The 13306-nt window shown below is 45.6% G+C and overlaps 1 protein-coding gene across 2 annotated transcripts in view; it reads right to left on the bottom strand.

The window, feature by feature from the left end:
- Positions 1 to 3864: 3864 nt before the first annotated feature.
- The window catches only part of LOC105565026 (discoidin domain-containing receptor 2-like), a 103932-nt gene continuing 94490 nt past the window's right edge, over positions 3865 to 13306 (bottom strand). Inside the window, exons 6-9 of one of the 2 annotated variants that reach the window (XM_012017842.1) lie at positions 11807 to 12014; positions 10805 to 11356; positions 10466 to 10611; positions 3865 to 9925 (exon numbers count right to left, since the gene is read on the bottom strand). In XM_012017842.1, the coding sequence (XP_011873232.1) occupies positions 9758 to 9925; positions 10466 to 10611; positions 10805 to 11356; positions 11807 to 12014 (1074 nt within the window). In that variant the 3' untranslated portion in view covers positions 3865 to 9757. The remainder of the gene's footprint in view (positions 9926 to 10465; positions 10612 to 10804; positions 11357 to 11806; positions 12015 to 13306) is intronic. The other variant, XM_012017843.1, reaches the window with a different exon arrangement.

Raw genomic sequence — 13306 nt, 5'->3', positions numbered from 1 at the left:
ATATTGTAAAAACTACTAATGTCCGCTGACTTGTAATGTCTTGTAAACGTTAGAATTCAACGTTCAGAAAACATTGTTAAATTATATTGAGTTAACATTGGTCGTGTTTAGCAGAATACTTTTTACAACTGTTGGAAGCGCTGAAGTTGAATCATTCCACTAAAATAATAATCCAATCTTAGCTCTGAAAATTTCTGACCGTTGCAAAAGTATCATATGACATATACATTTCATAATTATACGTGTTTTAATCTACTTGAGTGTCAAAAAATAATAATTTGTTGAAGATTGTTTCAACGTTGCAGCAATATAAAGAATTAATGTACATTACAAACCTAGATTCAACGTAGAAAAGATATTATATTTATACTTCAACATTGCAACGTTTCAGCAATATTACTTTAACTTTCTGTGCTGTATGGGCAATGACCTTGCATATCGATGTTTTTTTTTCTATTCGATCGGATGGTAAGGTATACGCGTCCCTATGCGCGTGAAGGTGCCCGCACCCCAACTTCGTAAGTGGTAGGTGAACCCTTAATCGAGGTCGAAATTAGGGCGGGCGATAACCGCGGCGCCAGTGCGGAACACGACACGGCACAAAGGAGCTCCTCCGTGCGTGCCACCCCTTGCGCAGAATTCGGCCGTAATTCCGAATGTGATGCAGCAATATTTTCGAGGGCGAGACGCGACGTGTTTGCCGCCGTAACACTTACGCTTTGATAGATGAGAAACAATAATCAGCGGTTACGGGGACTTTTACGAAAAAGCGTTAGCCGACTCACCTTGCGTTTTCCTTGCTCCGATAAATGTACTCGATCGTGACTTACTTTATCATAGCAGCTCAATGTTCCGAATGATCGATCGTCTATTTCAGGCGCATTGAGTTTCTTCAAGTATTGTCATACTTAAAGCACGTTAGAAAAAGAGCTCGCTTATCAATAGAATTTTATGTGATAAAAACAAGATAATAAACGACAAGGACGATTTTATCAAATGTGTAATTAAAAACATGCCTAACATTTTGAAAGTACTTACTTTGTTAACCGCAATGCCGATGGTTTAACTGTAATTTGTATTAATTTAAAACTTAATTTATACTTCACTGGGACTTGTGGTCCTTCTCAAGTGCTAATTGTGTCCATAATTCCGTATGGTAAATCAAAAGAACAGATCTTAATTACACGAACGGCAAAACATGACACGTTCGTGAAATTAAGATCTGTTCTTTTGATTTACCATACGGAATTATAGACACAATTAGCACTTGAGAAGGACCACAAATCATGGTCGAAACGTTGCGAGTTTAAACATACAAATTTGCCAGACATGGTCAAGTAATCTTCTGAAGTTTTAATTACTTCTGGCAACTTATAAGATTTCCTCCAGTCATTATATTAATTTATATATTATTTTATTAAGGCATAAATTTAAAAAAATTACTCTTGTATGTTCTTTTTTTCGAGGGGATAGACATACTTGTAAAACACAATTCTGAACACGTTCAGTGGAATCATCGGGAGTAATGAGGCAAAACGATAAGGTATTGCAATGTATTGAAATAAGTATTATAGACGAAGAAATGCATTGATAAAATGGTGCTTTTATGCATCTAAGCTTTAAAATACGACTGGCTAGATAAAATACGAACTCGGGAAGAAAGAATGTGTACACAAAGAGAAAGAGTAAGAAGGGGGAGGCATCTTCCTCGGCTTTACATTACGTTTTCTCGAAAGAAAATGGTTGAACGGATGAGGAAGGCTGGAGACGAGCGAGCGAGCGAGCGAGAGAGAGGGGGAGGATGAAGCGTAAAGCAGCGTGTCGAGGGCAAATTAAAGAGGAACTTGCGAAAAAAGAGAACGGGGGGTGGTGAAATGGAAGGGAACGCACGGAGTGCCGCTCTCACCCTCGAGTCATTAAAAACGCGGTCGTCGTTCTGGCCATTAGAATGACAAATGACGTCGTTGACGGTGCCAAATTAGTACGATGAAAGGACGACAGACACTACGAAAGCCCAGCGTGACGTGACCTGTACGCGGGTACGTTAGGCAGTTTGTAAAACCTGCGAAATAAAAGTTTTCGCCCGTGTATATTCGCGTGTACTCGTTACCGAAGCAATAATGGTTATTGCCTTTGAAAATTTATCCAATTTGACAACGAACTATTGATATTAAAGTGACGCGGCAATATGCGTGCCGATAAAATTTTTAATTAAAATGCCAAAAGGGAAAAACGATAAAGAACCGAGCTTCTCACGCGAGTTATCGCGCGACTGTATTCACGATCGAAGCTAAATTCAAAATTTCACTACTCGTTTACTGTATAATATCCGCAAGAATTTTTAACGTGGCCCGTGCTTTGGTGCTTCGAGATACGTCGCTGGTATAAATCTGAATTTTCAGAACGCTCTAGGTAGAGGTATAAATCACTTGGCAGAATAGCTAATAAACAGATTCAGCGGATCCCAGTTGGCCTTAAGTATCCAATGCCTCGTACTTTCAATGTATATTCATTTATTAAGATTAAAGAGTATTTATGGAACCTCCGGAGATTCCCAATTAAGCGTACTAGTCATTGGATTATTCTACAATTACCTGGATAATTGGCCCTCGACGAATATCCGCTGCAGCCTGAGAATCCTTTATTGTATTTATCCGTGATAACGCAATTGTTGAAACTGGACTGAAATAATTATTCTCGTAATCAAGGTTGACGCGCGACATTATGAACGCAGCACTTTTTTACAAGAGCGTCAGAAAGTATTACGAGAGCCGCGTTTCTCCACGCGGCAGAAAACGTGGCGATAAGGGAACAAGATGATTTCTCCGAGGTCACGAGAAAAAAATCTCACAAGGCCATCTTCGCTTCGCTAAAAGTTTTATTTCACTCGTCGGCCGGTCGGCCCGACGTATCTGTGTGTATGACTTTGTGTACGCATGCGTGTATGTATTCTTGTTGTTCGTGTACTGTACGCGTTTACGTTACACACGTTCGTAGAGCCGCCTACGTCGCAATTAATACAATATAATATGTATAGTTTTTTGTGTGTTTTTTTTTATCTATCTCGATAGCATACAAAAGGATACAGGCACACAAATATCAAATATGCATCCGGTACTCGCGTTATGCTATTGATCGATATAATTACACTCACAATGGTACCCGCCCTCCGCATTCGTTTTACGCTATATAATACAGATATATACAAATGGTCGCTCCCGCGCGTCGGCGGGCGTATTTATAATACGTTTACACATATGTATGTATAAATTACAGTCGCTATATACATCGAGAGATTATGCGGCGCGTTTAATACCTTCGGGGTGGCGGAAAGTTCCCTATTATCGCTCGTGCTAAATCTATTGATAAACCATCATCGTAGTCGTTGTCGTCGTCGTATCTGCCCACCGCGCTTTCTTCGACTTTCTACAATACATCGCGGTACAGCCAGACGCGCGAGGTATTCCACGATCGATCTTTTTATGTACACGGTGCTCGACAAGTCTCTCATGCAGAAATCATACGTGGTCGAATTCGCCGTCGACGAATCGTGCGCGGCCCGCAATCCGTACAAGAATTATATCTCCGTGAAAAGAAAAACGCGCCGAGTTTACCGCGCGCGTTAAAAGAGAAATTAGCGTATTGATTCATTTCACGAAAAATTGTTCGATATATTAGGCTCCAGTAATTCAAAATCGCGGATTCAAGATGGTGGAATTCAAAACTTAAAAGAATAATCAACTAATAAGAATATTCTTAAAAGTCGCCAGCAGTGATTAACAACAATTAGTGATTTTTATTGACCGTATCTGGCAATTTTAATAATACAGAAAATTTATTGCAAAAAATATTACCTCAGGGTTTGAACCACGACTTCCCTACACTCTAGGCGGGCGTCTCAACCAATTCGACCACCGAGGCATGTAATTATTATGGCCAAAAAGTGAAGAAGTCGAGGTGGTAACCGTGGGTTACCACCATGCTTCAAAGGGTTAAGGCAATGAGAGCCGGCCACTGAATGTTCGACGGTATCAAATACTTAAAAATAAGAAAGTCAATGATAGTAAAACAATAAATTAAAACGTATAAAAAGTTTCAAGTTCAGACGTTTCGGTCATTAAATATGACCCTCTTCAGTAAGTAATGTGAAATCAGACTTGCACACTGCAACATTTAAGCGCTTACTTGGGAAAGACCGTTTTATTTCATGAAACTCGTGTGTTTAATCCTAATAATGTAAATTTTTGAGCAGTTTCTCCCGGCGCGATTCGTAAACGGTATTGATTGCGATGTGCCCGCGAGCATAATATGCAGCTCCGAAGGTCGATCGATCAAGCGACCTCCGAGGAGGTCGGTCCATTTCTTTTTCTTCTTACGCTCCGTCGTAGAGTCGTATGCACGCACTTACGTGTCGTACGTATAAAAGATGGGCCTCAGTTTCCTCCCCCTTTCCGTCCCCCGCGAACTCCGTCGGACCGCGTGTCGTCGGTTCAACCGTCGGAGCTTCTTCCCGCATTTCTCATGTCAGATAGAAAAAGGGCTGCATGCGTGATTTATGCCCGAGACTTTTCCCCGGTCGCGCCGCGTGTCCCCCGTGCACACTGTACGTACCGATGCAGAACCGATCGTGTCGTATCTCGGTTATATCGACGAGCCGTACCGCGTATCGTTGTATCGCCCTCGACACGGCGGCGGCCGGACGAAAACTTACGACTGACGTAGGAATACGTATACCAGGGGGGGCAAGGAACCCGCACGGTGCCAAGACAGTGCTATCTCCGTTCCCGGTACTGCGAGAGCGGCGATAAGAATTAGCTGTGTAACATGCGGCGCGATCCGCGAGAATGAATCCCCTTTACGCCCCAGGATTATTAACGTTTCTCGTCGCTGACGAGAATAACTCGAAATTATGACCATGTCCAATTTGACTCCTAGGAGGTAGATAATGGCATCCGGTTCTGCTCGAACTAGTTCTAACGGATTGGCCGGTCGGCACTGGACGCCATTATTTACGTCCTCGAGGGGTCTTTGTATGTTGGTGGTACTCGAGGGCCCGGATAATCCGCGCGCATTGTCTTTAACAGTCGCCGCTTTCGCTGGCCGGTTGTTTTATATTAGAGAGCAATAGACTCTAGAGTGAAAACTTCCTTTTCGCTCAGAGTGATTTACTTAACCCTTTGCGGCCCAGTGTGAGAAGAAATGTGTTTCTCAAAAAGACAAACATTTATCACGCATACAAATGCCCGTCAATTATACGAAAAATAATTTTAAAAGAGTAACATGATATTAATTGCTGTACTTAATATTTTTAAAAACCACGCGAGTATTCAGTTACGATCGCAACAAACTCAAAATAGCGATGAGAAAATTGAAAGAACACATCGTGGTGGTTTCACAGCGAAAGGACGCAAAGGGTTAAGAAAGTAAGGAGTTTCGGTAAACGTATCACAGTGATATTGACACGCACAAAAGTGAAGAACGCCGTATAAAAGTATAAAACTGTGAAAAGGTTGTGAAAAGATGGCGACGAAATTACAGATGACTCTAGGAAACGATCGCGACGTGACAGAAGGATATTAACCGGCACTGTCGGCAGCTTGTGCGGTTTCACGCAAGTATTATATAAAAGAGACACACAAGATATCCCCCCAACGAAGTAGTACACCGTGAGCAGATACGAAAGTGTCTTCCCTCGTCATCCTTATCGTTTCCTCCGCCGGAGAGAAGATCTCCCTTAACTCGCGCAACTTCTTTTTACACAAATTAACTTTCCGCTATCTCGCCACCTTTCCCTCGCCGCTACCGATATTTACCGATCTAGCCTCGTCTGCTCGACGTGCGTCGCGCGTTCACGTTCGCTTGAGACAAATTGACGATTATTGCCAGGAGCGGACTTGTCAGCGGCTGGAAGTACGAGAGAGGGCTTCGAGGTACTCGAATTTTCCGCGCCGTGGTAACGATAGCTCGGCGAATCGATCACGGTGCCGCTGAGCGAGAAAATTATCGAGTAGCCGTCGACGAGGAGGAAACTCAGCGAGCACGACCACGCCGATCTCGGCCTTAAAAGCGGCGAAATCGAAGATCGCGCTCGCGTGGACATTGAGGGCGACGCCGGGCCGCTCCTGTCGTCGGTCCGCCGTTGCCCTATTACGATAACGATAACCGCCTGTACGTGATATCTTTCCCGCCCCTAAAAGACGACGATTATTATTGCGACGAAATTATTTGCTTGGTGCCCCCCCCCCCAACTTAAGGCGCTTGAAGAAAGTGTGTGTATATGGTACGAGGTCCCTAACGGTTAATATTTACACTCGAGAAGCGTTCGAAGCTGTCACTGTTAGTTTTCTCTTAAAATTCCCTAACATCCTACGTGGCGACGATATCGATTAAACACTAAATATACATAGCAATGTTCTCCAATCGTTGTAGACGCTACGCGCCGCTCTTGCCGCGAAAGGGCGCGACCTGCGCGGGGGGGACGGTCGATTAAATTTCTCCTCGACGAGCCGAACTGTCTCAGTCGCTTAATCGGAAAACCGATACGCGCGCGAATATCGCTCGTCCGGTTGTCCCGACAAAAATAGCGGAATGTCAATTAGCGCGTCGCGGTATCCGACGTGCGATCGCGAGAGCGAGAGCCGGGGGTCCGACGAAATGAGAGAAAAATTGAGCTTAATAGATTACGATCGGTAATCGAGGAGAGTGCGGCGGTCAATGGACGACCAAATAATCGTACGGGGGGGAGCGCTATTCGAACGGCTCTCGCGGTAAAAGCGCCGAACGAGCCTTAAATTTCATGCCACGTTCCACGTCAGATATTTAAACCGGTAATAAATTTCGCGCCGCGCACACACAGGTGCGCGCAACATCGCCGTCGCCGTTCCTAGGCGCGAGAAAGAGAGTCGCCCGCACTTTACGGCTGCTCTTTCAGGGCGAAATTCAAGGGAGAGCTCCACCGCGCAGGGCACGCTTAAGCATATAACGTGCCTATATATATATATGTTACTCGCGAGAGAGAGCCGGGCTCTTTTTCATTATATATCACAATGTGGTCGAGGGTCTCTCACATCCTTGCGCACCCGATATCTCGAATCTTTCTACACGTGCTCTTTTTTCCTCCTCCTTTGCTCGATTACGTACACATGTACATAGTTATTGTTGTCTCATCCCTGTATTGTCGGTTCCTTAACGCTGGTAATTCTCGATTCTCCTCGTTGCATGAAGGCGATGTTGGTAGAGATAGAGAAATAAAGTTGGGCTTATACAATCTATTATATGCTTAAAATTCGTCGTCGTACGATAATACGTATTACCTTTTTTGTATATATATATATATATCTATATATATTTTCATTTTTTCGTATGTATATATATGTATATATAAATTAAAAATTCGTCACGGGACAATAAATAATACGACGTGCGCGCGGGCACGGCGCAGATCGGGTTACTGAATTATTTATGTGACGTCAGTCTTGTGTGAGGCGGGGAATCGAAGCTCGCTATCGTTCGCTCCTTTAAATATCGTTACGCCGATCTCATCGCGGCTTTTTTCTCTCCGACGTCAAGCGTCGCGTCGCGTCGCGTTGCGTCGCCTGACGTTCGTTCGTGCGCGCGAATAATTGAAACGCTCGCTTATTCCATCAAGCCAGTAATTAATTATCTCTTCGACCCGACGTAACGATCGCGCCATCGGATAAATATCTCATCCGCCCCGGTCGTTTTTTCCCTCCCCGGTCACCGGCGCGTTCTCCTCCCGGATCGATAGCGAGCTCGATCTTGTTGCACATGCGCGCCGAACAGACCAAATCATTAGCGCGACTCTTCCTTGGAAATTCGTCCGCGTTGACGTGCGTGTATATGTTCCCCGTGGCGGGCCGCACGTCGTCCCGCCCGTTGCCGCTCGGAGAGATTGACGGACGAAAGTGGCATTTCGCAACGTCGCGAGTTACGTCTCGTTCGCGAAACTCCACTTCGAACGTATGAGAAGACTTGGCAGTGCGAAACGCCGATGCGCGAGATGGATTCTGAGAATCGACGCCCCGATGAGCGATTCGAAAATCCCGCGGACGTTGAAAAACGTCAGGACATTCGCGACCTTCGTCAATTTTCCACGGAGGTCTCGCGAGCGAATCTCACCGGGAAGAGTCGTTCGCACGAGGTCGCTTTACCATAGAAACTGATATGCCAATTGAATACAGCTTCGGATTACGAGATTAGGGCCTGAGCAGAAAATTCCTCGTTTGTCGTAACGACGATGTAAGACTTAAAGTCGGTGACGGAAACAGAAAGATTGTCGTAACCGTTTACAATTCCATCGTAAAACTTAAGTTGGCGTCAGAAATCAACGCACAAGGAATTGCCGTAAGATTGTCGTAACCGTTTACGACGTAAGACTTAAGTCGATGTCGGAAGCAGAAAGATTGTCGTAATCGTTTACGACTCAGTCGGCGTCGAAAGTCGACGCACAAAAAATTGTCGTAAGATTGTCGTAACCGTTTACGACTCCGTCGTAAGACTTAAGTCAGCGTCGGAAATCAACGCACAAAGATTGTTGTACGATTGTCGTAACCGTTTACAACGCACTTAAGTCAATGTCGGAAGCAGAAAAATTGTCGTAAGCGTTTATGATTCCGTTGTAAGACTTAAGTCGGAAGTCGACGCACAAAGAATTGTCGTAGACGTATAGCGCCTCGCGATGCAATCGACGCGATGGATGGCAACCACCGTCTACGGCAATTCTTTGCGTGTTCCGACACCGACTTAAGTCTTACGACGGAATCGTAAACAATTACGACAATCTTTCTGCTTCCGCCACCGACTTAAGTACGTCGTAAATGGTTACGACAGTCTTCCTGCTCGGGCCCTTATGCTTAATCCATAGAAATCGTAGGTCGAATCCCCCTGAAGGATCGTGCGTGAGATCGCGCCTACGATACGCTTACGAGAATTCGTAATTCGTCGATGGCAGTGCTCGTCGAGAAGAGGGCTCTGTCTCTCGCGACGGACGCGACCGCGCCGCGATCGCCGTCGTTTTCTCTGTTTTTCTCGCAATGCGCTAAACTCGGGGGGAAAAAATATCGTCGTTGTAACAAGCGGGATTACGACCCCTTTCGCCGCGCGGTCGCTCACAGCGTTTCGCTTCGAAATGTACAACGTGTTACTTTTGCCACCGGTCTTTACCCCGGGATTAACAACGCGCGCGTTCTCGCGAGGTACCCTCGTGGCACTGGAGTTATTTTACTCCGCTCCACGCTCGCGTCCCTTCCTTCCGACGCGTATAAATATTGTAAAACGCTCACACGGGCCAAAGCGTGTGGAACGTGCGTGAATAATTTAATTCTATCAAAATTTTCTTACAAAGAGAAGAAAGGAGACGCGTCAAGAGACGACAATTTAATTTGAATACGAAGTTGATAATAGTACTCATGAATAGTCAAAGTTGCCATTAAACAAAAGCGCTAAATAAAACGGGATTGCGACGAAAATATGAAACCAGAACAATGGAAAGCGGTGTGTTTTTTTACTACCGCGACATAATTAGGCAGGAATATTATTATTTAAATATAAATTTTGAATGCAAAAGTTGGGGAAATTATACTTGTTGGAATGTGAAATGGAACAGAATTCTCGGAAGGCAAACCAGTGCCGCGGGGCAGACTCGATCACGCGATCTCGTTGCTCGCAGTAACGAAGAATCCATCGTACCTTCGGTCCTTTCGCCTCCCGTGAATATCCTGCAGGCTGCAAGAGATCCTTACGCGTATCTGTGCAAGGAGTGCTCGCGGCGCTTACTACTTCTACGCTCACGCTCGCAAACTGGTTCCGGACTCGGTGGATTCGAGTACGTCAAGTTGTTGGAGCCTCGAAGAGGTGGTGCGCTCATCGGGGGCGGAGGCGGCGGAAAAAAGCTCTGCAAGCACGCCTAATGCATCGGAAAAGCACATGAAACGTTAACGCCTCCGTGTGTCCGACAAATACATTTCACAGAACATGCTTTCGCTTCAAAAGTAGCAAGGAAAGGAGCACATTTCTTAATCTTCGATATATAATTTATGCTTTTTAATAATCAATGATGTCACTTTTATTTTCACGAGAGACTCAAGTTACATTAAACACATATCTATTAATATTTTGGGGGCCACATCACTCATATCTCGGTGATGCGTCAAAGATTCCGTCGTCTATTTGCGAGCAACGGTTTTATTTATCCGATTAAGAATAGTGTTACTTTTTTTTAAGTATTTAAAACATTAAAAGAAATAATATAAATTTTATTGGTACATTAAAAAAGCAATAGAATATTAAAATAATCTACGTTAAATTTATGACTACGTTTAATGCCGAAATCAGCTTGGCCCTCAAAGAGTTAAATTCACGGGAGAAACCATTACTTTTGTCATAAAAAATATTTTATCTCGAGATTGTAACTCTCAAAGCTGTAACAAATGCTTTTATGTCTCACCTTTGCGCTACCTCTGGAGGACGATTTCGAGAATACGCTATCTTGATCGCTGCTTACGCTAGGCACGGGCATTGGTACTGCATAATCGTACGTGGCATCTGTGCAGCAAAAAATATTCTTTTTCACTGCCCTGCGAGTAAAACGCCCTTTTATCAGGCGACATATTTATTATTAACATGAGTCACATCAGACAAACTTGAGGATCGCGGATGAAATAGGAGAGATAAGGTTATTAAACAAAGTGACGCGCGGACGTGCAGTCGGACCATTTCGTCTATCTCGTATTTGTACTCTGAAGCACCGCGGCTACGCTGAACAAGTTGAAGGAACTCGACTCACCAGACTGCTCGACGTTGTCGTGGAGATCCTTGTTGTCTACAACAACCGTGCTGTATCCGTAGTACGCCGCATGAGGAGATTCCCGATACTTGTTCTCGTGGAAGGGTTCCTGGTACTCGTCAAGCCTGACATCGCCCAAAAGACGATCATTGAGATCGCGCGGCAGGGTCGTGAGCTTCGTGCCGGCGTACCGGTCGTCGAGTTCCTCGACCCGGTAGGTCATCAGGGAGGGATCCTTCTCCGTGGTGCCGTACGCGGATTCCGGCGACAGATGCTGATGATTGCCCGTCGGAATCGCGCTCTTGGCGCCCAGAGGGCTGGCAAAGTTCTTCCGCTGTCTGTGACGCGTGACTATTAGGAATATGGCGACCGCCAGTAGCAGAATTACGACGGTCAAGACGCCAATGATCACAGCCATGTAAGTCGGATCGTCCTGCTTAGCTACCGGAACTTCGGCTTGCAGCGGATTGTCGCGAGTCAAAGTTTTGTCCCGCAATCGCGGGGCCTCGGTCGTGGACGGCGTTTCTGGGGTGAAGTTACCGTGAGCGATGTCTGCAACACCAATAGAAACACGTGCTGCTGAGTACGATATTTTCTGCCGCTAACTTTGTCGACGTTCACTAATTGAAAGTATAAAACGGTAACATTGATTCCACATTGGGAAATCGGGTAAATTTGTATTTTTTTAATTACGCGATAAGATTGTTTACATAAATTAGAATTATTTCAATTATTATTTATAAAAATATTAATATCTTCAATTTATTTTGCGTATTTTAAATATTTTCTTGTTAAAAACTTTAATTACATTTATTAAGCAGAATGTTAATGTTCGTATCCATTAGTTCCACGCGTGGAAAAAATTTCGAACGTTGCGGTCTTCCCAGAGACGTCGCATTCGGTTAGATATATGCGATGCGATAAATATGTTGAAACTTTGCACTCGAGTTGCAAAGGCAAAACGGTGGAGGTAGAGAAAATTGCTGAAGCGTCACAACTCACCGGAGTCAAAGGTGACTTCGCTGATCATGATCCATCGCGAGGCGAAGCTGAATCTCAATTTGACGAACTTGCCGATCCGGTGGTGTAGCTTGATTGAGATATTTCTCGCTTGCTCGAAGATTTTGTCCTCCATGTAGGAATACACGATGGGATCACCCGTGTAGTACCTGCCGCCGATGCTGAACATGATGCTGACTTCGGAGAATATCTGAAACGTGAGGAAGAAGAAACGTGCAATGCCGCGGTCCGCCGTTTTTATAAGCGACGTTCTGTAACGCGGAAAACTGTTGCAAACAAATCGCGCATGATTACCGCACGCGACTCGATCGGATAAAGCGCTGTGTGTTGAGAGCTACCGTGCGGAATTAATTTGATCGGAAACATACCCACCTACACACGCCACAGATACTCGATTACGTCCACGTAATCAGTATTATCGCCGTTATTACCATCGGTAACAGATAATTAGTTAACGGCGCGCTCCGGGATGACATCGACGGTTTCGATAATACGGAGTGTCTCACGAGCGCGTTCCGAGCGAGCGAGGACGCGTGGAATGCTAATTTCATCCCTCGAAGGCGTAAGACAATTCAGCAAGGAGAATCCAAGCCGTGAGCCGTGTGAAACGGACGAGAGACAGAGGGAGCGCGCGAGGGGGGAAGAGAGAAACAGGGAGAGATACGGAGGCAAGACAGCGTAGGAGTTAGGGACGAAGATTACAAAGCCGAGATTATCTAACTCCCTTAGACCCAAAGACGGAGGCTGTATGGATTTTCGACGTACTGAAGCCTACCGCCCGCGGATGCGCCGAGAGAATGAGGAAGTCGACGTAGAGGAAGTGGCAGCCGCGAAGCCGTGGAGAGAAAGACGGGGAGGTGGGTAGTAGCTGGCGATGCTTTGAGGCGCTGTCTTTCGGGAGACGTGTCCTATCCGCGCGAGCGCGCGCTTGTTAATAAGAGAGGTCGTTTAGGGGTAGCTTCTGCCACTCTGCAGCCCCATTCGCCGAACTGCCGACTTGCCAGACTGTCGGTATTGTATTTGAATACGTGGCGTATCTGCGCTCTCGGTCGTTGCTTACTGCCATTGTACGCGCGAGATAGAGAGAAAGAGAGCGCGGGAGGGAAGGGGAGAAAGAAATCGTCGCGTCCCGCTCTCTTCTCCACCGTTGGTCTCCCTCACGAATCGCCCCAGCCTCAGCCTTGACTTGCCTCTCGTCGACGGTCTGCCCCATGGTTCTCCGGCTCGCTCGATCGCGGGCGCACAATCGGGCTCGAGCCCGGGTAATGAGGCGCTCCATTCAGATAAATCTTGATACCGGTAGGAGAGTGTTTCGTGGCCTATTATACAGGGATCCTCCGCGCGGAATGATGATGGGGCGCAAAATTTTCGCGGTTAACCAGCGCGCGTATTAAGTTTCGTAACTCTCTCGGCGCGCGCGGCGAGAATTACGTAACTGTTGACAGCACGTGCGTTAACTAACTTCGCCCGCGCGAGCTTTTA

Source organism: Vollenhovia emeryi, unplaced genomic scaffold, assembly GCF_000949405.1.
Source record: "Vollenhovia emeryi isolate VEMERY1.0 unplaced genomic scaffold, V.emery_V1.0 DF939156.1, whole genome shotgun sequence".
NCBI lineage: Eukaryota > Metazoa > Arthropoda > Insecta > Hymenoptera > Formicidae > Vollenhovia > Vollenhovia emeryi.
Note: the sequence above shows the minus strand (reverse complement) of the source record. Positions and strands in the feature narration are given on the sequence as shown.